At 51.5% G+C, this 25,896-nt stretch overlaps 1 protein-coding gene across 1 annotated transcript in view; it reads left to right on the top strand.

Moving 5' to 3' along the window:
- Positions 1–1,532: 1,532 nt before the first annotated feature.
- The window catches only part of VILL (villin like), a 50,904-nt gene continuing 26,540 nt past the window's right edge, over positions 1,533–25,896 (top strand). The window contains exons 1-3 of the mRNA XM_019530016.1: positions 1,533–1,666; positions 16,804–16,885; positions 22,846–22,920. Coding sequence (XP_019385561.1) covers positions 16,817–16,885; positions 22,846–22,920 — 144 coding nt within the window. The 5' untranslated portion in view covers positions 1,533–1,666; positions 16,804–16,816. The remainder of the gene's footprint in view (positions 1,667–16,803; positions 16,886–22,845; positions 22,921–25,896) is intronic.

The following is a 25,896-nucleotide window of genomic DNA, read 5'->3' on the forward strand; positions in this document are numbered from 1 at the left end:
GGTGGGATTTTGAGCCCTAAGAAGGAGCTGGGTGTGAAGCTCCAAGGGCAAGGGGATTGAGGCCCAGTGTCAGGGCATGAGGAGACCAAGAGGGTCCAGAGATGGGCAGGGAGCCTGAGGCAGAGGGGGTGGGAGCCTCGAGTGAGTGAGATCGAGGGCCCAGTGTGAGGGCACAGGGATCGAGAGTCCCGATGTGAGGCACAGGAGTGTGGGTCCCAGTGTGGGGTATGCTATAGTCCAGGTTTTAGGCCATGGATACCATCTGCAAGGCATGGGACATGGTATAAGGTGAAGTTTGGATCTGTGTATTGGCCACTGGTATCAGGGCAAGTGAATGGGCAGCCTCCCGCCTGGTTAACAACTTTCAATTGTTTCAGCAAAGGTGTGGCAGGCGAGGTAGGTGGGCGGTTAGCCTTGAGAAGTGGGCAGGCCAACAATTAGTCGCCCACTTGTTACAGGGGACCATCCTTCCCCTGCCACAAGCAGGAGCATTGTGGTGGTAGCTAGCTTTGGTCATCTATGGAAAATACTGTAAAGGGGTGGTTGGTAAATGGGCTATGGGCTTCTGGGCAGATAAGGATATTCCTGGCTTGCTGAGGGTAAGGAGGGGCCATTCAGATCTCAGTCAGGGGAAACTAGGCAGTGTGAGGGAATTGCTGAGCCTTGGTGCCTTTAGAAACAAGGGAGATATTGGCTGTTGTGGCTCAGACACTGATGTTGTGCAGTGCTAAAACTACACAGGCGACTGCCTTTCTTAATGCCTATGTCACAGCTAGCATCCTAAGCCCCCACTAAGTGCTTCATGAAGAGTGGGAGGTATCTCCATCTCTATTTCACAGATGGGAGGCAACTGCCAAGCTGGGAACAGATCTTGGGTATGTCAAGCCAGCACCCTAACCACAGGTCCCCTCTGCCTGCCCTGTTTGCCTTCGCAGGAACAGAAAAGGCCTGGGCTGAGCACCAGCGTTCACAGTATGAGATACGGGCCCATCTGGGTACTTCCAGCTGCAGCTTCTGAGCCATCAGCTACAGCAACTTCTTCCTACCATGTGTGAGGGAAGGAGGAAGCTACAGGCTGGTAGCTAAGGGCTGGACGTGGGACCTGACAAGGGTTTTTTTTCCCCGGACGGCCAGCCTGGTTGCATGGCCTTCAGACGCTGTTATGTGACTGCATCAGCCAAAAATTCCTTGCACGCTAGGCCAACAGCAAACCACGGGGCGTGGGGGACGAAAGAAACCTCTTTGCTTCCTAAATGCAAACCGCACACTTCAGTATCGGAGCAGCATTTACTCATTAGCACCCGCTGAGTTGCTAATGGAGAGGTCCAGATGGGCTGCGGAGGAGATTTCTTCTAGCACCTCTGGTGCAGAACGCGTGTGAGCGGTGAGCTCGGGACGTCCTGGCTGGGAGCATGCTGGTAGAGCCCCTCTCTTCCCCTCCATCCTTTAGTGAGTCTCACTGAAGGGAATGGGTGTGACCTGGCGGTGGGAGGTTCCTGGCACTCACTACGGTATTGAATTACTGATTTCTGCCCTTCCCTCTGACAGAGGTGGCAGAGCAGCAAACAAAAGCACGTCCAGCTCCCTTGCCGCCGGGGAGAGAGCGCTGCCCGCGGGTTCACCTGGCAAGGAAAGGAGGGGGGGACGTTTTGCACTTGACACCAAGGTAAGCTGCTTTCTTTTAAGCCTCTTAGGTTTTATTTCTAAAAGGGCAACGCTGCTTGCTGACCACTTCCACTGAACAAGGCACGGGTCCTTTAAAAAGTTGGGCCGGATCCGCAGCTGGTATAAATCAGAATTGCTCCATTAAAGTCAACGCAGGTCCTGATTTACACCACTTCCCAGATCCAGCCAGACGTGTTCACACACGTGACTTGATTTTCCGGCCCAGATTTCTGAGGCTCTGGTGAGCCCACCTCTCAGCCCCTCTGCTGCGAGGAAACGCAGACGTGGGCTCCTTCCCAGCTCAGCATTGCTTCCACTGCCGGGCAGCAAAGGAAACTCCACTCCATCTGATTTCATGAGGCTCACTTCCCTTTCAGCTCCGGCAGGGATTAGCTGGAAGTTTTGAACTCTGTTCGTAACGTCGTCATGCTGGAGGGCGAAAGCGGGGTGGGGGGAATCACCTGAATGCCCAGATCCGTAGACAGCGATGGCCGTAACCCAGTCGACAGATCTGCTAAATGTTTGCAGACGAGGCTGCTGGCTTTGTCGACGCAGCCAAATGTTCTGCACACAATCGGTTTGCTCCGGTTCCCTGTTGAGTTCATCCTATTCATTTCAGATGCAAATGACACCAAGAAGCAATGGGTTTGTTACAGAGTTTTGCTTCAGGCTTCTTTGCTGGTATTTTTCTGAAGCTCGTCTACTGGGGACATAAATATTTCAGTACGTAGAGAGCCCACGTGAATTAGCACCGGTGGGAGGTTTAAACCACCCCGACAAAGATGTAGACAAACTCTAACAATAACTGAGGCAAATTCCCCCCTCGAGGAGTTGAGCTACGCAGTGAATAACCTCTGCTCCCTGCGCGCACAGCAGCGAAGCGTCTAGGTTAGACCCGGGAAAGACCACAGAAGTCGAGTGCTGGTCGCTGCAGGCCCCCTCCTGCCGTCCATCTGGGGTTGCACAAGGGCCTCGCCGCTTGGGCTCCGTTTCCCTCGAGACCGTGGGCACCGCCAAAGAGCCTAGTCCAGAAAGGAAATCATTGATTGTCTTTCCACGCCTCGCTGCTGGCATTTGACAAAGCAGGTGGACCTTCTTTTTTTTTTCCCCCTTCCCCCTTGCACAAACATGCTGCTTCCTCCACCCCTCCCTACCAGCCGTGACGTAGGTCTCATGACATTATTTGCTAGGAAGGGCCTGATGGCAACCGTTGCCTAGGCCTCCCCAGTGGGAGTGGTGCAGCTTCACGCCATACGGGCAGGAACGGCCTCCGTGCTGGAGCCGAGCTGGGCACCTGCGGAGAGGAGGGGCCGTAGCGCAAAGACGGCGGCACTGCTCCTGCCCTGCCTGTATCGGTCCTGCGGAGAGAGGCCGTCTGTCCTCAGCCCTGTGAGAGCAGCATTTTTTCACTCCATTAATTTTCTTTCCCAGCTTTGAGTGACCTGGTTAAAATGCAGCTGTTTCCTGCTGTAGCTCTGTTCGGGGTGGCCGGGCCTAGCTAGTGTGCTGGCCCCGTTCCTGCTGAATTTGGGGAAATTGGTCTCCCTGCCGGCTTCGATCAGTGGCTCGCAACCTTTGTAGGCTCAAGGTACCCCTTGGAAAACGGTGGTTTAAGGTTTCATTCAGTTTTTGACTCTGGACAAATACAAGAGCAATTCTTCTGTTGCAAAGGGCGCAGAAAGACCGCGGGAAGTCAGGATGTTTGTAACACCATGGGTTCCTGTTTGAAATCTCTGGGTCAAATCGTGTCCGCACACCTAACAGTGCTAACGTTTTGGGGCAGCCTGCGGCACCCTCGAAAGGGTCTTGGGCCACCCCTCTGGATTTATCCTCTGAATCCTGTGGAGGTGTTTGCACACCAAATGGTGCTAACATTGCACAGTCCGCTGCAGCATCCTTACAAGGATCTCAGAGCACCTCAGGGTGCCATGGCACCTTGGGTGAGACTCAGCGGCTTAGATGAAGCTGGATTATGCTTCACTTTCAGCCCAGACCTCTGAAGTATCTGGTCCATTGAAGTGCGGTTTGGGGCCATGGAAAAGCTCTTTCCTGGATTACCAGTGAACAAGTATGAATGAGCGGGCCCTAATCGGCCTTCTTGAGGGACCTGTGTTATTCCACAGCAGTACAGCCGCATTGAAATTGTATTTCCTGCTATTGATTCACTTTCCAGACAGGACTTCCCATATTTACCTCTTCAGAGAGCTTTCCAGCTGCCTGACCTGCTTTTTCCTCTTTTTTCCCCCAATCTTCCCTTCTCTCCTTGGTAAAGCACCCTTCTTCCAGACAGAGCAACCTCCTTCCCAGCTTACTGGGAGCTGCTGCGTAACGAGGAGGAAAACTCCATGGACAGCTGATGATGCAATCCTTGCAAAGCCCTGTTTCATGTTGGTTTGGTGTTAATGAGGTGGGAAATACTTTTCCAAGAGCAGGTTGGGAAGACACTTGGCTGGGATGGTTTAGTCAGGGATAATCCTGCCTTGAGCAGGGGGCTGGACTAGATGACCTCGTGCAGTCCCCTCCAGCCCTACTTTCCTATGATCCTGACTCACAAAAAAGTGTCCTGATGTCAAACCATTGTCCCCTTCTTCACTGGGATGAAACTAAAACCTTTCAAAAAGGTGAGAACTGCTCAGCTCAGACCAGTCAGTCCTGTGATTCGAGCATCCACCTGAGCTACGCGCACCCCTGGTTCAAGTCCCTGCTCAGCCTCCTTCAGACCAAGGACTTGAACTTGTTGCCTGTCTCCCATAGCCCCACTTAGTGCCTGTCCATCGGGATGTTCCCAGGTCTCTCCTAAGCAATCTTGTTGGAGAGGTGCTGCCTTGTGCCAAATAGTATGTTATCCTGTGCAGCAACGGGCTTCAGACTTGCCCTCCCGCATCCTGGGCAAGTGTCCTAATGACCAGGTCATGTAGCCAATTGCTTTCTGGTCCAATGAATCCAAGATGACTTTGCATTGAAGATGAGCCCCCCAATAATGAGATTTTATACATGGAAAACAGTAGTGGGGGGAGGCAGCCAGACCCCCACCCCATGCCCATGCCTGCTCACCTGCTGCCTACCCCCACATCCACAACCCTCCCTCTGCCTCCACTTGCCTTCTTGCCTTCTGGCTCCAGGGCAGTCGGCAGTGATGGCAGCCCTGGCCCAGCCCAGCCAGGCAGAAGCAGTGGTGGCAGCTTCATGCAGAGTCAGGCTGGGGACAAAGCTGGAGCTAAAGTGGGGGCAGATGGCAGGGGGGTAGACTGCATGCTCTCGCCCATGCTCCCCCCACAAGCCACCCATCATGGGTCTCCCCCGCGCTCCCCTCCCATCCTGTGCTCTCCCTGCTACAGGCCCCTTCCCCCGCAGCATGAGCCCCCCAGCCCACATAGCTTGGCTGTCGTTGGAGCACAGTAGCCACCTGCCCCAGCCAGTGTTCAAATCCAAGATTAGGATGTTGACTAGGAGAGGGGAAACCTCTTGGATTCAAGTAAATATGGTCTTTATTTATATAAATGTGCCCTTCCGGCTCCCCTCTCCCTCCATCACAAATGCAGCTCATGCTCGTGCATGGCCCGAAGGCTCCTGAGAGCACCTCTCTCCATGCTGACACAGGCCCATGCTCATCCCTGGAGAGAGGGTTAGTGGCATCTAGGAAAAACAGGCCAATTATTTGCACAGCTCAGAAAAGCCATCTCATTCCCAGCACGGAGCCAGTTGTAATCGCTTCAGAGGTGTGTATGTAAATACTCGAGCAAAACCCCTGCAAACCTACATCCCCTTCTCCAATTTCTTTACCCTAAGAGCTTACTCTGTGGTGTCAGCACTTGGCAGCGTAATAACAAGCCTCTCTCTCATCCTTTTCCCACATCCAAGACAGCTGATACATAGAGGATGCTAAACTGCATGCTGGAGCTTCATCCATCCAGAGCAATTACTGTGGGATGCATTATTCAGGGCTTCAGGCCTAAAAATGATTCCTTGCCAGGTCATGGAGAGAGAAAGTATAGTCTTCTAGCTGCTCTGTATTTACCAGAGGCCTTATGAAGCCAGCCAAACAAGGTGGGATGCATCGCTCAGCAGACACCGGGTGAGGCAGAATATCTACGTACAGCTCCTCTATGCCTCTGCTACCTCTCTATAGGATAGACAGGGTGACGTACCAAAAAGGTTTCAGCAGCTTGTGCCTATCCGTCAGGAGGAGTTCCCTATCCTAAAGACATGGGCATACATGAAAGTTGCCTTTAAAGCTCATCCTTCACCACAGAGTGCTATTGGGGGATAGCAAGGCTAGGCCTGGTTGAGGTCCTTAGAGGCGAATTTAACCTCTGGTTCCTGTCTTAGGTCACGTTAGCGCTCCCCAAGGAGCTGCCATGTCCAGCCCCAGAGGTGGCTGCCCACAGTGACACACTCAGGCATGCGCACATGATTTTGCACTCAGGCAAAATGCCCAGCAGGGCTTTGGGGTGAGCAAGTAGGTGAGATTTCGACCCACCTAGCTTTTAAGGCTCTTCCTTCAGTATGAAACATCAGATGGTCATGCATCGTGTTCACTGGGGTTTTCTCCCATCTGTCACCTCAGCAGCAGCAGAAGGGGCAGTCCGCATTTTTCCTCCTCTCCCCCAGTTTCTGTGACGTGACGTCCACCAAGCGTTCGGCTCTGGCTCCTTGGCTTGTCCCAAGGAGAACTGGGTTTCTGAGTGGTCTCCCATCCAAGTCTCCATCCAGGCCTGGGGCTGCAGAGCCTGCAGGATGAGGTGCATTCGGTCTGGCCTGGCCATATCGTTCGTGACAGCGAAGGGGCAGGGCAGTGTGCTTCATCACGCTGTCTGGTTTAGGGGTCCATATGATCACCCCAAGGGACTTGGGTCTGGATGTGCTTCCTTGCTTCGCTCACGTGCTGCCATCCTGCAGGCGAGATCCCTCTTGCTGGTTGTGCTCCTTTCTCGAGTCGCGGGGAGTAACAAAATACCTGTGCTGCGAACGAGCTCAAACCAGTCTTTGCCTGACAAGCCGTGTCGGTGGGAGGCGGTAGCAGACACCAGACCCTTTGTTTTGCAACCCTTTGTGGGCTAGACTGAGCCATTAGATCCAGTCCAAGGTAGAGAGCAGTTTATAATCTGCCCCTGACCCCCGGGAATAGCTCAGGGAGAACAGTGAGATCGTGATTCATGACGGGAGCCCTTGCTTCCCTTGGTCTGTATGGAGAATGACTCCTGCTAGGGGCAGTTTCTGACCTTGTTGCCCCCATTTAGCTCCAGCATGGGGGTGAGCTAGACTTACAGCTCCTACTCACCTCCAGCCCCTTCAAGCCCACATAGTCCCCTGCCAAATACCCGAACCCCAAGCCCTGTGCGGTGGGTTGGAGCTGGGCCGTGCCCCTTTCCCACTAGGGTTGCTCCCCCCGCCCCGGCTGGATGAGGGCCAGAACATACCCCTTTCCCCGTGGGGATGGGTTACTCCTGCCCCACTTCACATGGCTGGATGGGACCTGCTGCGCCCATCCCGGGCACTGGATCATAACCACCGACTGGATCCGGCCCGTGGATGGACCGGGCATTGCCCATCCAGCCCACCAGGGAAAAAAGGTTGAGCATCACTGCTCTAGGGTTTGAGTTTGTGCTAAAGGGAGCTGTAGCAGACTCATCTCCCTCATGGACCAGGCCCAAAAGGTCCAGTGGGATGGCCGGTACCCAAGGAGCTCCACAAACCAGTAACGAATGCGATGCCAAAGACGCTGGGAAGGACAAACACAGGTGGTGAGGGGTGATGCTGCTTGAAAGTCTCCTACAGGAGAGTCCCAGAGACGGCAGTATACAGCCGGACGCCAGCGTGTGCAACTGGCCGTAGGAAGGCAGGGCAGAGAGGACTGCTCGTGGTCTCCGAAGGGAAGATCACCTGAAAAACTGGCTCGCTTTCAATGCCCAGCGCTCACACGAGAGCTCTCGGGGCTTAGCTTGTCCAGACCGAAAGCGGGCAGGACACGGATAGGGCTGGCTGGGAGCAGCTCGTCTCTTGACAGAAATGCTTCTAGTTTCCCTATTCGCTTGGGCAATGACACTGCGTACAGGAGTCTCATTACAGGACCAAGGGCAAGGATGCCTTTGCTGCTACAGCAAGGGACCCCAGTCGTGACTATATCTGTCACCTCTGGGCAGAGACAGGTGCTTGTTCCCTATGGGGAAGCTCCACCAAAAATTCCCCTCTGCTTTCTCTGCTGGGGTGGCCGAGCTTAATTTGCATTTGACACTGGTTATGCATGAACTTGGCTTTTGAGAGGTCAGACGGGCTTTAAAAAAAGGGGCCAGCTGGCCTCGACACCTCCCCGTGAGACCCATGTAGGACAAAATTGGAGAAGGAAAGAGGAGTTCTCTCTTCATTTTGAAATGTTAATCTCTCCGATTTCTAGGAGGACGGTATTGATACTGGGCCCAGACCTCAAAGGTTGTTGATGGTGACTCTTCACACAAAGTGACACAAATGGCCTATTAGGATCAGGCCTCCTCACTTGCCCTTGGTCTCGGGCTTGTCCACTTCAGCCGGGCCTGAGCTGCACTCTTTTTTTGCACCTAAAAGCTTGCTAAGAGCTTTTTTCCAACTGCTCAGTTGCTCTAATAAAAGCATTCCCATCTACTTAAAGACCCTCGCCCACTTTTCTTTTAGGCTGGAGTAAATGATAGTCTTGATTTCATATTTAACCTTGTTGTACGCACTCAAGCCCCAAGATCTTGACTTGTAAGAGCTGTTTTTTGGGTGGTGAAGTACCTTTTCAAAAACAGCCTCTAATTTGGGGATCCCACATGCAGGACCCAAAACAGTAAGTACCTCAGTGGATATATAGGCACTTTTAAGAAACGCTCTGATTTTTAGCTGCCCTGGGTACTCCCAGCCGCTAGCAGTAGCTGAGCGTTCAAAACCGGGCACCCAACACACAAACACCGGAGCTCAGCGGCCGGTTGGCAATGTTTGGCCTGGGCTGGCGAAGAAGGGAAGCCCCCGCGCAGAGACCGTTGCCTCCGCGTGACGCTTGATGTCAACCGAGAACCTCAGCAGAGTAAAGCCAAAGCGAAATCGTAGGCAGCCCGCGTTGCCTGATCCGTGAGGTTGGCTGTGGCCTCCTTGAATTGCACGGGTGGTTTCTCTTCAAAAATGCTCATACAATGAGATGGCTGGGTAACCCTTGACCCTTTTCCCACCTTGCATTCACGGAGAGCTTTTTGCCCGCTCTGCCCGTTCGTAGAAGTGGCGGCCCAATTTCTGAAGTTCGTGAGAGCGGTGGGGCGCCGAGCGCTGCGGAAAGGCCCCGGTGGAGAGTCCCTTCATCGCCCTTCTCGGAGCTGCCTCTGTCCCCCGCTTGTCCGCCCGCGCTCTGCTCCTTCAGGGCTCAGCGCTCGGCTCCTCGGGGCGATACGTTCCTGTAGGTCCCTGTGATGTGCCTTCCTCTCTCAGCTGTGAATGCTGTGGGCCTAATTAAAAACTGCTGAGAATTTGCCTAACCAGAGTGGTTTCTGGGGATACGAGGAGGTGGTGTTTAAAAGGCTCCAGCCTTGGTTCTGCCGCATAGCTTGCATGCCTCTCCTGGCCTTTCATGTGGCACATAGCTCTGCCTTGAGATTGAACGCCAGGGCACTTGCAAACAAACGTTTCCACTGCAGCGGAGTTGGAAGGAAGCTGGAGAAGGAAAGATTTGTGAATAATGAATCAGCAGCTTTATTTATCTCCCTGTTTGCAGCACCCCCTGGACGGGGTCCAGGTTCTCTTACTGAATCAATAATCGTTTCATGAGAAAGCCTACCTTTATGAAAACTTGAGTCAGTCTTCATCTCATCCTGCATTCGAAAATAATGCACCTGAAGAGCCCTGGTGCCAGGACAAACATTGACACACAGCGTTTGCATTCAGCAGATCCTTAAACTGTGCTTGGATATCCATTCACAGCTCTGCAGAGGGCACGCAGGTGTGTGCTCTCCGTCTCAGGAATAAACATTGGTTATAAAGAAGAATGTTTTCCCCTTTCTGAATGCATCCCAGCCTAGTCTAGTGCTTCTGGCTACACTGGCTCAGCCAGGGTCCATGTCACTATGTGACGGTCTGTCAGTGTCCCATAACGTCTGTCCCTCCCAAAGCCTTTCTTGTTGCAGGAGGAGGCTTCAGAGCGATGGGCCCAGAACAGCCTAGTTCTTTGACACCCTTCTCCAGCGTGCAGGATGGTGGGGAAGAGCAGCTCCTTTTCTCTGTATCTCTTCTCTTGTCTTTTCCAGTGTGAGATGGACTCTTTGAGCTTGGCTGCTTGTATATTATTGATGCATGTGCCATGACGTTTTCATACACCCTTGTTAATAGGTCTGGGTGGAGCAAGGAGGGACATCGGTGCACGATACATCCAGTTCCTGCCTGATGTTCTGCAGTTATTGTTATGAGACTTCACTGTGTGTCCCAAACGTCTCTGTCCACACACGTTCAGCTGCTTTACTAGGCCTCCCGCGTGTACCTACCAGAGACAGGTCAGCCCTTAGGACTGAATGGGAGGCTGCCAAGGTGGGAACAGCCTGCAACAATAGGTCAGCTGAGTCCCAGGCAAACCAGTCTGGCCAAGTTTGCTTGCCCGGTCCTCAAGTTTGGAGCAGTTGAAAGCTATCAGAGAGAGAGAATGAGAGTGAGAGGAGACAAGGGAGTGTTTTAAAAGGATTTGCAGAGGGAAACCTCTGAGAGAGGCACAGCAAGATTTGAGCAGGACTGGAAATGATTTGAACTGGTTTTTGTAGCTGGGAAGCATTGGCAATGCGTAGGGGGTGCACACGCGCACCCCACCCCCCCGAGATCGGCCGTGCACCCCCTGGAAGCGCCAGCCGCAAAATCGGAAGTGCTGCCAGACGTGCACTTCTGGTTTTGCCGCTGGCTCAATGCCACCGGCTCTGGGGGACCCCTCTCCCCCAGTCAGCAATCAATGGCCAGGGGACACCCCCCCCCCCACCGCCGTTGGCAATCTGGTGCCCCCCCAGACTCAGGAGGTACCAGTCGCCCATGCTGAGAAGGATCAACTGAGGTCAGAGAAGAGATCAAATCCAATTAGATTAACAGTTCTGGTTACTGACTGGTTTATCCAGCAGCTCCCAAGCTCTGACCCATTGTGCACCACCAATTTCAAACAATACAACCTTAAGTACCACCAGGAAATTGTTGTCATATAAAGTAATTATAATAATTCTGTTAACATGTACCACTGACAGGTTGTCTGTGTACCACTGGTGGTACCCATACCACAGATTGGGAACTGCTGGTTTACACTAATATCTTTTACCCAATAGGATGATTATAATTTCAGAGCGTTTAAGGCCAGAAATGAGCAGATCATTGAGTCTGGCCTCCCCATACATGGCTCAATCAACTGAAAGCACCGGTATACTCCATTAGGTACCTTGTTTTTGGCTATAGCCATTTTTTGCAGCTGGCCAGGGTGCTCGGGGGAGTAGAATTCCTTCCCGATCCCTGCGGGTGATGGACTGAAACCCTGAAGCACGAGATTTGATAAAAGCATCATCCTACTGTAGAGGTGCACGTGTTACGAGTATGCTGAAGGTAACGCAGGCAGTCCTGTTCTCCCGTTGCCCCATGAGCGAGGGACCTACGCAGGAAGAAGTCACAGATACAAAGATTTCAAGGACAGAAGAGACTACTCGGACCTGCCAGCCCAGAGTAGTCTCTTTCCAAAAGGTACATTTTAATTTCTTAATGAATCCAAGAACTGGTGAGTCTGCAACCTGCCTTGGCTGAGGTAGTTCAATGTTTAATCACCGTCTCACCCCCCAAAAATTGTCTCATTTCAAGGCTGAATTTATCTGAATTCGACTTCCAGTCACTGGAGCTTGTTTTGCCTTTGTCAGCAAGGTGAAAGGCTGCCTTGCTCTCAGATATTGTTTTTTATAACTAAGCTCCTGTACGTAGTAATTGAGTAACTTCTCCACCTTCCTGTTGATGAGCTGAATAAATTGCGTTCTGGAAGTCTCATTTAGCAAGGCTGGTTTTCCAGGCCTGGATCACTTTTGTTGTCCTCCATTGAAATCTTTCCAGTATTTATTCTTCCTTGCTGTGGTGTGGACACCATATTTAGGTATAGCATCCATTCGTAGTTCTCAAATATGTTGCCTTGCATTTGTGTACATTAAAATGAGTCCCACTGAGTTACAAGTTATTCATCAGGTGATTCAGATAATTCTGGGGCTGGTTCTCAGTATTTACTACCCTGCCAATCTTTTTTTAGCATCCACAAACCTTTTCAAATTTTGTACCATCATCCAAATGGGCATTTTTCAAGTTGAGGTATGCTGAACCCCAGCAGCATGTGATGAAATTGTAGAGGGTACGTGCGAGGAAGGAATAGGAAAGCAAAAAAAAAAAGGAAAAGGGGACATATAAATGGAGGAAAAAGAAGAAATGCAGAACAACTCAGCAGCGTCTCTAGGGTTGTTGGTGAAATTGCAGTGTGGTTGTAGTGACAGAAAGTGTTTCTTTATGATCCATCATGCAAATCATAGGGGTGTACAACAGGATATTAAACGTAAAAAAGAACACACGTCCCCAAAAAATGTGAGAACCGCTGACCTAGGTCAGTGATAAAATATTAAATAGCACTGGAGCATGAACCAGTAACTGGAAAACCTCCCAGCAGCAACTGCATGCTGATATCTCTGTGTGAACCAGCTCCTACCCCTCCCTCTGTGTGTACTGTACAGTCTGTATGAATAAACTTGCATGATGCAAAGCAGCCCTTTCCCTCTTCTACCCCTGCTTCCCTCCACAGTTTTGTTTACCCCTCTCAAATCAGTATCACAGCGCGGCTTGGGAGGGTATCCAAGGTTCGCATGCTTCAGTCTGAGCATGCACATTACTTGTGCGGAAAGCTCTAAGCCATCACAGAAGTGCACATTATGTACGGGCACTTGGCGTGCCTCACTCTTTGCAGTCAAAGTCCTTGCTACGTGTCTGCTCTTCTGGTTGAAGAGCTGGGGAAAGAACTCGCCTTGCTGACTAAATGCTTCTTAAAATCTAGAGCTGATGTTATCCAAAACCCGAGACAACAGACAAACCCCATTGTTGGTTTTACAGAGTGTTTCCATTTGGACTGCAGCCTGCTTACTCCTTCGGGAACACGCCTAGGAATAGGCTAGATATTGCCAAGGCACAGTTCGCCTGGCTTAGGGCTGTGCTCGTAGGATGTGCCTGGCTCCGTGGATGCTACTGCAGTGGCCTCCAGAAGTTTCTCCCTCCTTGGGACTGCTCTCATGCTTAAGTGATCCTCGATAAAGGACAGGGTGTGGACAGCTTTGCAGCTTGGGTCTACAGCATCTACTGCCAATTCAAATATTACCTATGAGCACAGAAACCACAGATGTCTAATATTTTCCTAAAGCTTTAGAGCATGTTAGTCATTTCATCTGGGGCTTGTATTGCCATGATTGCAGCAAGTTAAGAGCATGAGTGGAATACAAAAACACCAAGTAAAGTTTAAATCAGGGTATTCTTTCGGGGTGTGACTCGAATCCCAGCTACCGTTTTGGATTCTGCCTTTCCCTCGCAGGGACCTGGAGATTGTGTGTAGGGGCGATACCAAATCCGTACTCTCACCCTGCGCCGCACGTACCCAAGAGAGAAAGTGATAGTGAAGATTGCCATTGTAAAGCGGTTAGTTAGCAATCACTCCTGAAGTGACCTTGATACTTTATGAGTCACCCAGTGGTTCCTGGAGAAATATCGCGTCCCCGCACAACACCCTACCCAGGGCGATGGCACCAAACTTAGCGGGTGGCCAGAACAATGAGTTGCTGCTGTCACCCTGGACGATGTGTGGCAGGATAGCAGGCCACCGGCCACTTTGAACTGCAGGTGTCCCTTTCTGCCACACCACAGAGGATACAAGTTATTTCAGCCCCCACCTATAATGCTTGGGGCTTTAGCTCAAGCTGTACCGAGGCTTTTACCTCTGGAAGCCCCACGTTCAAACCTTGCTGGTGGGAGGCATCAAGGACCATCAGTGTTTCCAGAGCTTGTGTCCTTATTTGCCAGTGGTGCCCTGCAATGTGCTTGCTCTATGTATTTGCGGTGTTATCATAGAAAATGAGAGTTGGAAGGACCTCAGGAGGTCATTTAGTTCAACCCCCTGCTTACAGCAGGACCGTCCCCACCCATGTCGTCCCAGCCAGGAGTAGGCAGAGGGCAGAGAAAGACGACTTCGGGTGCCACAGACTGCGGGGAAGACACAAGGGCAATGAGAACAAAGGCAAAATACAATTTGAAGCCACATGGGCTCAGCTTTGAGGAGGCAGGGCTGGATGAGGCCTGCTCCCTCTGCTTCTGCCCCGTAAGGATGTGTCCTCGGTGCATGCAGGCCACTCTGTGTTGGTGGCTAGATGGGCCAGCGTTGCCCAAGAAGGGCTGCCACTGGCTGGCAGGTGATAATACACCCCAGGGAAAAGCCCTTTTCTTACACGCTCTGTGAAGAACCACAGGGGAAGAGCCACCCGTGGCTTGGGAGGACGGTCTGAATACCATCGCACTAGCCAGGGTTAGAGCAGTGGTTCCCAATCTTAGGGTCATGACCCCAGAGATAAAACTGGGGTCACACACTCCTGAGGAGGGAGGCACATCCCCCCAGATCTGTGCGTGGAGCAGGGGCAGATGTGGGCTGCCTGCTGCGCGCTCGGGGCTCCCCACCCTGCGTCCCCCCAGGGCCTCGGTAGCAGAGTGGGGTGGGGAGGCTTGGTGGCGCGGCTGGGAGCCCCGCGCCGGCTGCGCCACCATGGCGAGGCACCCAGCAGCAGAGGACGAACTCCGCGCCGCCACTGCTGCTGGGTGGGCAGGGGGCACCTCGCTATTGCAGCACGGCCAGCATGGGGCTCCCAGCCACGTCACCGAGCCTCGCTGCCCTCCCGCACCAGGTCCTGCCTGCTACGCTGTGGAGGCTCCACGCTCTGCCCCAGCCACAGCAGCTGCCGCCTCCCATGGGGGTATCTGGGGCTCGGGCAGTGCTGGGGGGTCGGGGCTGCAGGCCCTGGGCCGTTGTGGGTGGGCACCTGGAAATGGGGTCATGCTGAGAAAATGAGGTCACGCTAAGGACCATTGTGCAAAGCACCGGGTTAGAGGGAGACTTTCCAAAGGGGCAGACTGCCCAGCATCTGCTTATGGTATCTCTTGCTCCTTCAGTGCATCGCACACTCGCAATAAACCTCCCAATGCCAGCCTGCTCCAAACAAAACGCTCCTTTGCATCTGTTCTGCTCCCCGGGGGGACAGGCTGAGGAGGCTGCTGACAGCACTGCTCGAAGGCCCTCTGGATACAGCTTAGTGCTGTCCACCGTCAAGGCAGGGCCCTGGTCTTGACGGACATGGGATGTGCTCCGCTCTGGCAGGTCCCGCGTCCCTGTTGCAATAGCAGGCTTCCTGAGCATGTCCGTACTGCACCGGCCAGGGACTTGGTCCTGCCTCTGAGGAAATAAGCCCTGTCCACTCGTTCTGGGTATGGCCATCTTGGGAATGAAGTGGTGAAGTTGCTCTGAGGGGGGCCTATGCCACCATGCTCGAGACCTGGGTTTCCAGCGGTAGCTTGGGGTGCTCCTAGGACATCCTTCGTGCCCCACCTCTGGGGTTTAAAAGTAAGCGTGGGTGGCCAGGGCTCATTGCCTCAGCTGCACGGCAGAGCTCTCTGCCTCTTCAGTATAGACCAGGAGTCTCTCTTAGCATGCCTGCGCACAGCTCCTACCACAGCTTCTGCTGCTGTAATACAGATAACAACTGTTGCTTCTTGCAGGCTACCCTTTGCCTCTGGTTTTCCTTCGAGGATGCGGCTTCATTCATTGCATTATGCTGTGGGCTTAATGGGGTTATTGTGTTGTTTGCATCTCTTATTTTGCCTGGCTGTAGGACAGGTCGGAGACTTGGCCAGCTTTATGCTCAACAGTTATATGCTGCCCTCCGAGATATACGTACACATGGCTCAACAAAAAAACAGGAAGCATGCAAGGGGCAGGGCTGGCTGGCTCTAGTCAAAGCAGGTCTTTCATTCTGGAGGAAAGCAGGCAGAGAATAAAATGCAATCCAAGTATTGTTTTTTCTCAGCCCAAGTATCATAGTTAATTTTGTCATAACTCAACACAAATGGGGCAAGAGAGGAAGAATTAGCTTGGTGCATTAATGAAACAAATTAAAGCCAGTAAATCGTGTCTTGCCCTCAGCTGCTGCACCCCAGGACCTTAACTGGGGGAGAGAGTGGGTGGGAACATTTGGCCTAAAGACTGTAAATGCTGCAATGAACTTGCTGGTGCCTGTGTCTACTACCACTGTCTCCTGCCTAGATTAAGAACTGGTCACCTGCAGGTCATAGATCCTCTGTGGAGGGAGGCTTTCCTCTGGATGGTAGTAGTAGAGATCTCTGCTGTCTCTGTGCAGATGCAAGGAGCAGCAGTCACAGTGATGACAACACCATTAATGTGTCACTGTTGTAGCAAAGGTCTATTGCTCAAAATATAGATTACAAGTGTCAGCCCTAGCACCCTGATTAAATTGCATTTTGCCTAAATTTCCCTGTAGAGCTCATTGGTTTATGCATCCCTTGGCACTTCCTGGCTTTAAATTACTACTACAATGATATGAAACAATGCTTGGCTACGGAGTTCTACCCAAAAAAACGGAGCTGCAGGTGTCTGGTTGATTGAGTGAATCCCATCTATGGAGTCTGGACCCTTCTGGACGCCTGGGCGTTTTATGTAGGGGAGTTGTGTGCTGCACATGGAAACAAAACTTGGGGAGGTGAAAAATCAGGGCTGGGATTCCAGGTAAGCAGCCAGTTCTGCCCTGCCACCCCACGTAGCACACGCAGAAAGCCGGCAGGGTGTGGAAGGACCAGCTTCCAGCTCCAAACTCCTCTGCCTGACATCCCTGATTGAGCTCTTCCTGGTGCTCAAGCTCAATGCAAGATGGTAACAAAGCAGAGTGGGAGCATCCTGCCCTTACAGATGTAATCCATAAATCCAGCAGAAGCTGACAGGGACTTCATTCATAGGAGTGAATCTCAGCAGATGCACCTCACTCTCATTTGACCTCGAGTTTCCCCAAGCCTTACACTTATTTATTCTCCCCTTCTTGTGTCTCTCTCCTCCAGTTCCACCGGCAGAATGACGGACGCTGGCACAGCACTCCCAACGATCGAGGGAAAGCTGGGGCTGCAGATATGGATCATTGAGGTACAGTGCAAGGGTGCACTCCCCACCTGCGCATGTGCTTCTGGGTGACAAGAAATCAAGGCAACGAAACCCGTGCAGGAGAGAGAGGATGGCTTTGTAGCTGTCACGGGAAGAATGGAAATCAGGCAACCCCAACTTCTAGTCCCAGTTTTGCCCCATTCCCTTATGTGGCTTTCAACAATATACTACTGCTCAGTTTTCCTATGTAAAACTAGAATAGTTGTGACTAGATCAGTGGTTCTCAATATTTTTAGACTCACGGCACCCCTTGGAAAACGCCAGCTCTTGGTTTTCATTCATTTCTTGACTACAGAAAAATACTAGAGTTTTTCTTCTGTTGCAAAGGACTCAGAAAGACCACGACAGCCCAGAATGTTTTTAACACTGTGGGTTCCTACTTGAAATCTCTGGGTTTATCTTGTGAACCTTATTTAGGTGTTTGCATACCTGACAGTCCTAATATTGCACAGCACCTCATGGCATCCTTAAAAGGGTCTTATGACACCCTAGGGTGCTAAGTTGACAATCACTGGACTAGAGATGGTAGGTGATAGGAGTAAAGTTGTTTTATTGTGGTAGTCCCTAGGGAGCTTACTGTTCGGAGTGCTGCTCCTGCACATAGTGACAGACGATCTCTGTACTCAGCTTCCTACCATCTGAATCAGCGATCCTCAGCCAGGGAGCCGCAGCACCTGGGGTACCTTGAGATCATCTCAAGGGTGCCACGCACTGTTGGACGTGCAAACGTGATTCACAAGATAAACCCAGAGATTTTCTAACAGGAATCCACATGGTGCTAAAAACCTTCTGACTTCTTGTGGTCTTTCTGAGTTTCTTTCTAACACAAGAATTGCTCGAGTATTTTTCTTTAGTCAAAAAACAAGTGAAAACTAAGCTGGCACTTTCCGAGGTGTGCCTTGAGTCTATAAAGGTTGAGAACTACTGCTCTAAATAGATGGGATGAAAGAAATATCATTCCACATTACAGCTGAGGGATTTGCTCCAGGTCATACTGGGAGTCTGTGGCACAGTTAGGATTTAGGTCTAGCTAGCCAAGGTCCCAGTTCTGTTGCTGAAGAAGGAGACCATCTTTGATCTCCAGAGCGCATGAGACAGGGGTGAGCAAAATGCAGCCCGTGGGCCGGATGTGGCCCTCCAGGCCATACTATCCAGCCCGCGGGGCCCCTAAAAAATGTAGAAAATTAATATATCTGCCCCGGCTGCCTGTCACGTGGCCCTTGATGGCTTGTCAAAACTCAGTAAGCGGCCCTCCACCCAATTATAATTGCCTGCTCCGACGTAGGATTTTTCACAGCAGCTCTGACAGCCTGGGAAAATCCCCCCCCAGCCCTCATGGCTTAGCACAGACGTGAATTAGGGCTGTGCAAAACGTTGGTAGCCAATTTGATTCAGAAGAGATTCGGCCCAATTTGGCGGCCGAATCTCCCAATCCAAATCAAATAGGGAGACCCGTTAAGACGGGGACAGGCAATTATTTTGGATGGAGGGCTGCTTATCAAGTTTTGGCAAGCTGTCGAGGGTTGCATGGGTAGCCCTGCCCCTTGACAGCCCTGCCCCCCATCCCCTGGTCACCACCTTGTGACCGGAAGTCCTGCCACCTAACCCCTGAACTTTGCCACCAGAAGTCCCTCCCATTGCCCCCAAAAGTATTCCTTTCAGCAAAAGGCTTTGCCATCTCAGAACCAAAAAATACCAAACTATATTCTAAAAATCAAACATCTACAACATTCATTAATTTGATTTCAAAAAATATTTTTGTCCTGATTTATGTGTTTGTGCAGTGTACATAGAGGTGATTGTATATAATAGCTTCAAATGAAGTCTTACTCTTGTATATTGTGGGGGTGCCTTTAGGTTTGTGGGGGCTGCGGGTGTGGGGGTACGTGGGGTGAGAAAGCATGTGGGGGGGTGAATATGTGGGGTGTGGGGGGAGGGTGCCTGGGTTTGTGTATGGCGTTGCAAGGGGAGGTGTGGGTGCATGTGTATGGTGGGGTGTGGGACTCACCCAGTGAACACACATACACTCTGCCCCATGCCTGCAGACATGCACGCATACGCGTTGGTGCACACACACACTCCCCCTCAACCCCCCCTACCAGCATAGTCTGTGCTCTGCAGTCCAGGGATGCAGCAGCCACGTGGTGTCCATGCAGGACGGGGTCAGGAAAGCAGGGCACTGGCTAGGGGTGGGTGGGGCTGGGCTGCTCAAGCCTGCTGAGGGCTCCGTCTGGGTCCTACTGCCCCTGACTCCCGTCAGCTATGACAGCGAGCTGGGACAAATAAATATTAATTTACTAAAATTTTTAGGGGCTCCCTGGGCTGGATAGAACGGCTTGCCAGGCCATATTTTGCCCACCCCTGCATTAAGAGGTCTGGATCAAATCAGAAGCCTCTGAATCAATTTGAAAATATTTGGCACCAATTTGGAGATTTGGCCATAAGCTATACAGGTTTTCCTTGCATAAAGCAAACCCGCTTTATAATGTAACAAATAGGGATAGGCTCCCAAGGCAGTGAGGGAGGGAGGGAGGCTGGGACTAGGGAAGAGGCAGGGGGAGGGGTGCCGTTCTCGGGCCTGCAGCCCACACCGTGTTCTGCCTGCCTCCCCCGTGCCCCGGCTCTGCCTGTCCTCACTCACCCCAGCTCCTGGGCTGCACCATACTGTGATGCAGGCAGCTGGTGTGGGCTGCTCCCAGGGCCGCTGCAGCAGAGGCTGGGGGCAGCTGCATTGCATCCCATGCTGCCCGGGGCTCCACTTGCTTCCAGTCCCCCCAGCCCCTGCTGCAGTGGCTCTGGGAGCAGCCAACACCAGCTGCCTGCACCATGGCATGGCACAGCCCAGGAGCTGGGGTGAGTGGGGGCAGGTAGAGCACGGTGCAAGCAGCTGGCATGGGCTGCAGGCCTAGGAATGGCACACCTCCCCCCACCCCTTCCCTAGTCCCAGCCTTACTCCCTCCCTTCCTCACCGCCTTGGGAACCGATCCCTAACTGTTATATAGTGGGTTCGCTTTATGGAAGGGAAACCTGTATACCCTATGGCAGAATCTCTGAATCAGTGCCAGATCTTTAAATCTGATTTGGCCTAATCAAATTGGGACAGTGACTCAAATCACCAAATCGAATTACTGTCCCTCCAAATCAGCCAAATCAGAATTGAATACTTGCTGCTTTGCACAGGCCTCATGCGAATGCCCTGGTGCCAGCTCTGGCTGCCCAACAGCTACTAGTTTATCTAATGGAGACACTCCCGTCCTGTACTTGCTCTTATTGCCTTCACTTCCCCTCTCAGAGTGCACCTTGGTGGGTCACCCTGAGTGAGCCGCTGCAGTACGTCTGGTGGCCTTGTCCGTGTTCAATTCTGAACAAGGTCAGCGCCCGGGTTGATCCAGTCCTTGCAGAAAAGGGTTCTGCTGAAAGATGGTAACATCTGAATAATGCAAAAGACACTGCCATTTCCCTTTCTTTTTTTTAAATATTGTGTCAAGCTGTTTACCAGAAAAGCCGTGATTATAAGTACACGGGATACGCTGGCATGTGGGGAAACCAGTCAGGCCGTCAGAAACATATATGGCTCGGATTCCAGATAACTGTGGTGCCCTGGGAACTTGCACTGCTGCTCAGCTCAGGCCCACAGAGGGGGGGTGTGTGTGTGTGTGTGTGTGTGTGTGTGTGTGTGTGTGTGTGTGTGTGTGTGTGTGTGTAACCAACCCCAAACACAGACATTGTGTTGCGATGTCTTGTTAACTCCATATGTGCCAAATGGAGCACGAGAGCCAAAGAAGGGGACAGCAAGGGTACCATCTGTCTGAACTGTTTTCGGGGGTGTCCCTTCATTGCCCATAAGCAGCGGTTACCTAACAAAGGGCTTTGAAGAACTGGAAAGCGTTCCCAAAGTTTTGGGCTGCTTGTTACGGTTCCACCCTACAGGCAGAGTGGGACGTTCCCAGGCAAACGCAGGGCATGACGGACCATCTTCTGACCTGCAGATGATATTGTCAGAGAGGTGCAGGGCTCTGGAGGGGCCCAGGGCAGGATGCGTTTTATTGTTTTGCTATATATGCACACATTTATCCTTCTTTTGCCTCAGCCCTTAGGATGCTTATAATCTCCCCTGGTAGAATTCCTCTTACACAACCTGTGATCGTTAGCATTGCCCACACAATTAGGGATCTAGATTGCAGAGGAGAAATAAAGCCTACTAAGTCACCCAGTTCACCGCCCCCAGACCACCACTTGCCAATACAGGAATGTCCTGACAGTGCATTTTCACTCTTTTTGATGTCAAAAGTCCCAACCAGTGGAGTCTCTACCATTTCCCTGGGGAATGCGCTGCCGTGGCCAAAAGGATCATGGAAGGAGAATTTGGGGGTGTTCGCCCCAAATCCTTCCTCCTCTGAACTTCATCCCGAGTCTGCCTCAGAAAGTCCCCTTTGTCCTTCAGATACTTGTCCATCCTTGCTTTGTCCCCTTTGCGATTGTCTAAAGCTTCATATTGCGTAGGGAGAAGGGAGCACTGGTTCGTCTGATCTGACTTCCCACATCACACCATCCCTCCACTAGACCTGGATTAGATGCGGTAACTTCTTTAACTAAAGCCTGTCTTGGTCCCCAAGAGACGGGGAATCCATTACTTCCCATAGTCATTTTTCTAAAAGTGAATTACCCTCAGATAAAAAATCTATGCCTTATTTCTGACATGAATGTGTCTGACTAACTTGCAATCGCCGCCTTCTTTTTAGGCCTTTCTCCTCTGGCTTAAAGAAGCCGCTTGCTCTAGGCTTCCTTCCCCGTGAAAGTGCTCGCATGCTAATCATGGCATTTCTAGCAGCTGCCAGTGAAAGCCCTGCTACAAGAACAACCCAAACCAGAACATTTGCCTTGGGAAATTACAGGAGTATGTCATTGTGTACCTGGTGTGCAGTGTGTGAGGCCTCCATTGTCCATGTCTGTCCGCACCCATCCAGTATCAGGGCTAGCCTGAGTACGTGCTTCTGCAAATACCAACTGAGTCACAAGCTGCCCATTACTGGTCCTTATTTGATCTCAGTGGATTTGCCTGGTTTTGCATTCTTGTTAAAGGTGGAGTGGAAAACTCAGCACGGTCTCAAGGAAAGCCCGGAAAGCTCCTCTAACCTCTGCAGAGAAGATGCGTGACCTTCCAAGCACGACCCTACTAAACACCCGTCCCCTGTCCCCGTGAAATATTTCAGTCGGTATTCACCATGAAGAGGCTCTGTTTTAAATGTTGCTGACCCTAGCAATCAAATGCCACAGCTGAAGCCTCTGCCATTGTCAGCACAGCTGGTGTGGTTTAGGCCAAAAGCCCAGTTGCAACTCAAGCCCAGCGCTGCTAAATGTGTGAGCATTTCTCCTTCGGGTTATAGGGCGAGCAACTTGAGCCAGAGCCACATGAGTTATGGCAGAGTCTTCCCACTCACTTCAATGGGAGTGTCTGAGCAGGAGGCAGCAGAAGACCTGCTGCTGTCAGTAGATGACCGGATGGGAGGTGTGACGGGTACCGAACGCTGGCCTCCACGGTCCTCTTGTTACTATTATGTTTTACTTTCATTTATGAGCAGAGACCTGATTGTTTCAGACACCAGACAGCCAGCCAGACAGCGAGAGACAAGCCCTGCTCCCCAAAGCTTGCCATTAAAGTTGACAGCTAAGGATGGGAGAGAATAGGGCTGATGGGATTTCCCCTAGGCTGATGCCCATGCTCTGAAAAGCCTTCATCAAGGGTCTTGGGCACTGAAGGCAGAATCCTGGCTCCATTAGAGGCAATGACTAATCTTCTGTTGCCTTCAATGAAGCCTGGACTGTGCTTGTTATCCTACAGGAAGAAAGGGATGCCACATTTGTTACCATGGCTGGATGACAGCCAGATGCTTTGCACACACATGTTGTTTTGACCACTGGCCTGTCCTATTTTCTTGCAGAAAATGAAAATGGTTCCTCTTCCAGAAAAGGCTTATGGGACATTTTTTGAAGGGGACTGTTACATCATATTACATGTAAGTACTGAGACTGTATACTAGTGTCGTGCGGGTGACCAGCTCTGCACTACTTCATCAAACCCCTGTGCATGGGCGGATGTAGGATTTTGAAAAGTGGGGTGCAGATGGGCTGGCGTGTCATTACATATAGCAACACACATTTTCATCTAGGCAAAAAGAAACTAGACGCTTTACTAACATGCTAGGGGCCTAAGGCTGTATTATTCCATTTAAGATCAAAGGAAAAACAAATATAATTTTATTGGACTATCCATTAATTTGCTATATCTTACATTATGTATAAAAACAAACCCCAACAAACGAGGCCCGCCTAATCAAAAGCTGTTGTTTCTCTAGTCCTGCTTGTCATTTGAATTAAACGAGCATCTCTTTCAGATTCATAAAACAAAATCTAACGTGTTGACAGTGCAGTGCTTCACTGGGAGCTATATCCGTAGCTGAGTTAATGTTTTCAGCTAGAGTTAACAAGTCTGCAGAGCTGTGAAATGGGAGCGCTGTGATCTGGAGCAGCTAACGAAGTGCAGAGTTGCAGAAGAAAAGATATCTTGATGAGTGGAAGTCAAAAGCATGGGCAGAGGAGAGAGGGTTGTTAACGCCTGTGGGCTGCAGAGTTTAGAAGGGATCAGGGAGATTATGAGCCATGAATTCAATTGAATCCTGCAGGGCTGCCTGAATAGAAATGCTGCAGCCACTGCCAGGCAGTTGGTTTTCACTTTGGGTGGTGCAGTTGCACCCCCTCGAGACCCGCCACTGCCCCGTGAACTTTGGAGAGAGGCGGTGGCCGCGTTAGTCTGAAGTCAGGCAGAAGCCGAGGCGGGGTGGCATGTTAGAGACTAGTTAGTATCCTGGAAGCCTTTTCTCTCCAGAAGCACCATCCTGAGAGCCTGATTTTCCAGCTCGAAGCAGTGTTCTTGCATGCTCTGCACGATAACGATGGCAGAGCTGCAACAAAGGTGCTTATTCCGTGGAAAACAGCTTGTTCTGTGGAAACTTTTTTTCCCCTTTTCTTCACAGCTGAGAATCAGCTTGTTCATGCTGAGACAAGCCACATTTTCCACAGTAGGCACGGCCTGAATATAGCCTCCCAGCTGCTCGGTGACTCACTGGGCGGCACCGCCGAGATCCTGTGAAACAGCGGGGGAGGCCCAGGGATCCCTCCCTCTGATCGGCGTTGCTGCAGTCCTGGGCACCGCTGTGCGTCCTGGGGCAGGCACGCAGGCCCCGTGCCTCTGAGCAACGCAGTCAGACCGTTCATCCTGACTCACGGCCACTTCCCTGGAAACTCGGTGTAGGGGAAAGTCTGTGCAGTCTCAGCACGAGTCTCACATCATCTCGCTGAGACGAAGCTGGGCGGGGATTTGGCGGCGTGACTTCTTCGGCAGCAAACGCCAGCTTGTCCAAGCTGAGCCCTCTCCTGGGAATTCGGCTGTCACACAAGCTGCTCCGCCGTGTCGCTCTCTCAGCTTTTTCGCCCGGAAAAAAAATCTGGAAAGGCCGTGACTTCATCCTGAGAAGACGGCAGGCATGTTTGGAAATCTGGAGAGCAGAAAAACAACGCCACGAAGGGAAACCCGTTTCCTGCACTGTGGCTCTGGGGTTCAGCGCCACGCTGACACAGGGTGTCGATGGTCTCTGTGCCCTCGGGGGGTCACCGTGGGCTTGTCTGTGTAGGGAAAAAGGTTGGAACAAGTATTTTGTGCTAGCTTACCCTTTGGATATCCTTATTCTGTGCTCAGCAATATTAAAGTGCCCTTTGGAGACAGGTTAAACTAAGCTGCACTCGGGCATATTTAGTGCAGCAGAAATGCATCCGCCCCAGGGTCAGTGTGGGGTAGCTGTTATTGCATTGAAGCTCTCGTGCCAGCATACTTCCCAGTAGCTTCCCCACAGAGAAAAGCCCATCATTGCTCTGGACCTCTCTTGCCCACGTGGAGAAAGCAGGGTAGTAATATCCCCTCTGGGCTGGGTCTCGTGTCAGACTGTCAGCTATTCAGGCACAGATTGGCTTAGAAAAATTTTTGGCTTAGAAAAATGTTCAAAATGAAACATTAGAGCCAGGATTCTCAACCAGGATGCCACGGCACCCTGGGGTGCCTTGAGCTCCTTTCAAGGGTGCCAGAGAACTGATCTTCTTTCAAAACTGGCTTCAAATTGAAGGATTTCATTGCAAATTAAATCGGCCACATGTAAAGGCATTAGGTTTCACTGTCTTCAGGCCCTCCGACTTAGCATGGTGGTATCAGAGTACAAAACAGATAAACAGAGCTTAGTGTCAAATCTGTTTTAGAAAATGAGGTTTTTATCTTCCTGCGGGGGGTGGCAGGCCTTATCGTGGGAGGTGGTGAACAATAGCTGGCACCAGGCTTGAAATAATAAGCACACCTGTTTTCAGATGACTCCGCCTTTCTTACTCAGCGAACGAGCTTTGCTACAATAATATGAATTGCAATAGGCGGTGTGTAAACCACAAATGCACGTAGGTTGGTTGGTGGTAGGAATGGGCTCAAAGTAGCAGGCATTCACTTGCATTTTGTGTTAATTCTCCGGTGGCAAGGGGGTAGTCTTTATTCTGTAGGATGGCACCGCGCCTCGCACCCCATCGGTTGAACAAAAGTCTCTTAGGTTGCAAAATCAAGCACACAACAGTCAAGACACATCCGATTGATAAATATCCCTGCACCCTTAATTCTCTCACCTGACACTGAGAGAGGCTGGGTCCTATGGAAAAAAACCAGCATGCCACGATGTAATCAAAGACTGTTTCTTGGTGATTAAACTTGGTCCGGAAACAGTGTTTCTATTCTGTGCAGCGGTGTGGGGACACAGCCAGGCACTTGGGGCAGCTGCCACGCACGGGGCACCGGTGACTTCCCGTTGCCATTGCTAACACAGTTGTGCAGCAGTGATGGCAGCTGGGTTTTTTCGACCTCCCCTGAAGTTGGCATCCGGGGCATCTGTCCCCATTACTCCAGC

This window comes from Crocodylus porosus, unplaced genomic scaffold (assembly GCF_001723895.1).
Source record: "Crocodylus porosus isolate Cpor-Errol unplaced genomic scaffold, CroPor_comp1, whole genome shotgun sequence".
Lineage (NCBI taxonomy): Eukaryota > Metazoa > Chordata > Crocodylia > Crocodylidae > Crocodylus > Crocodylus porosus.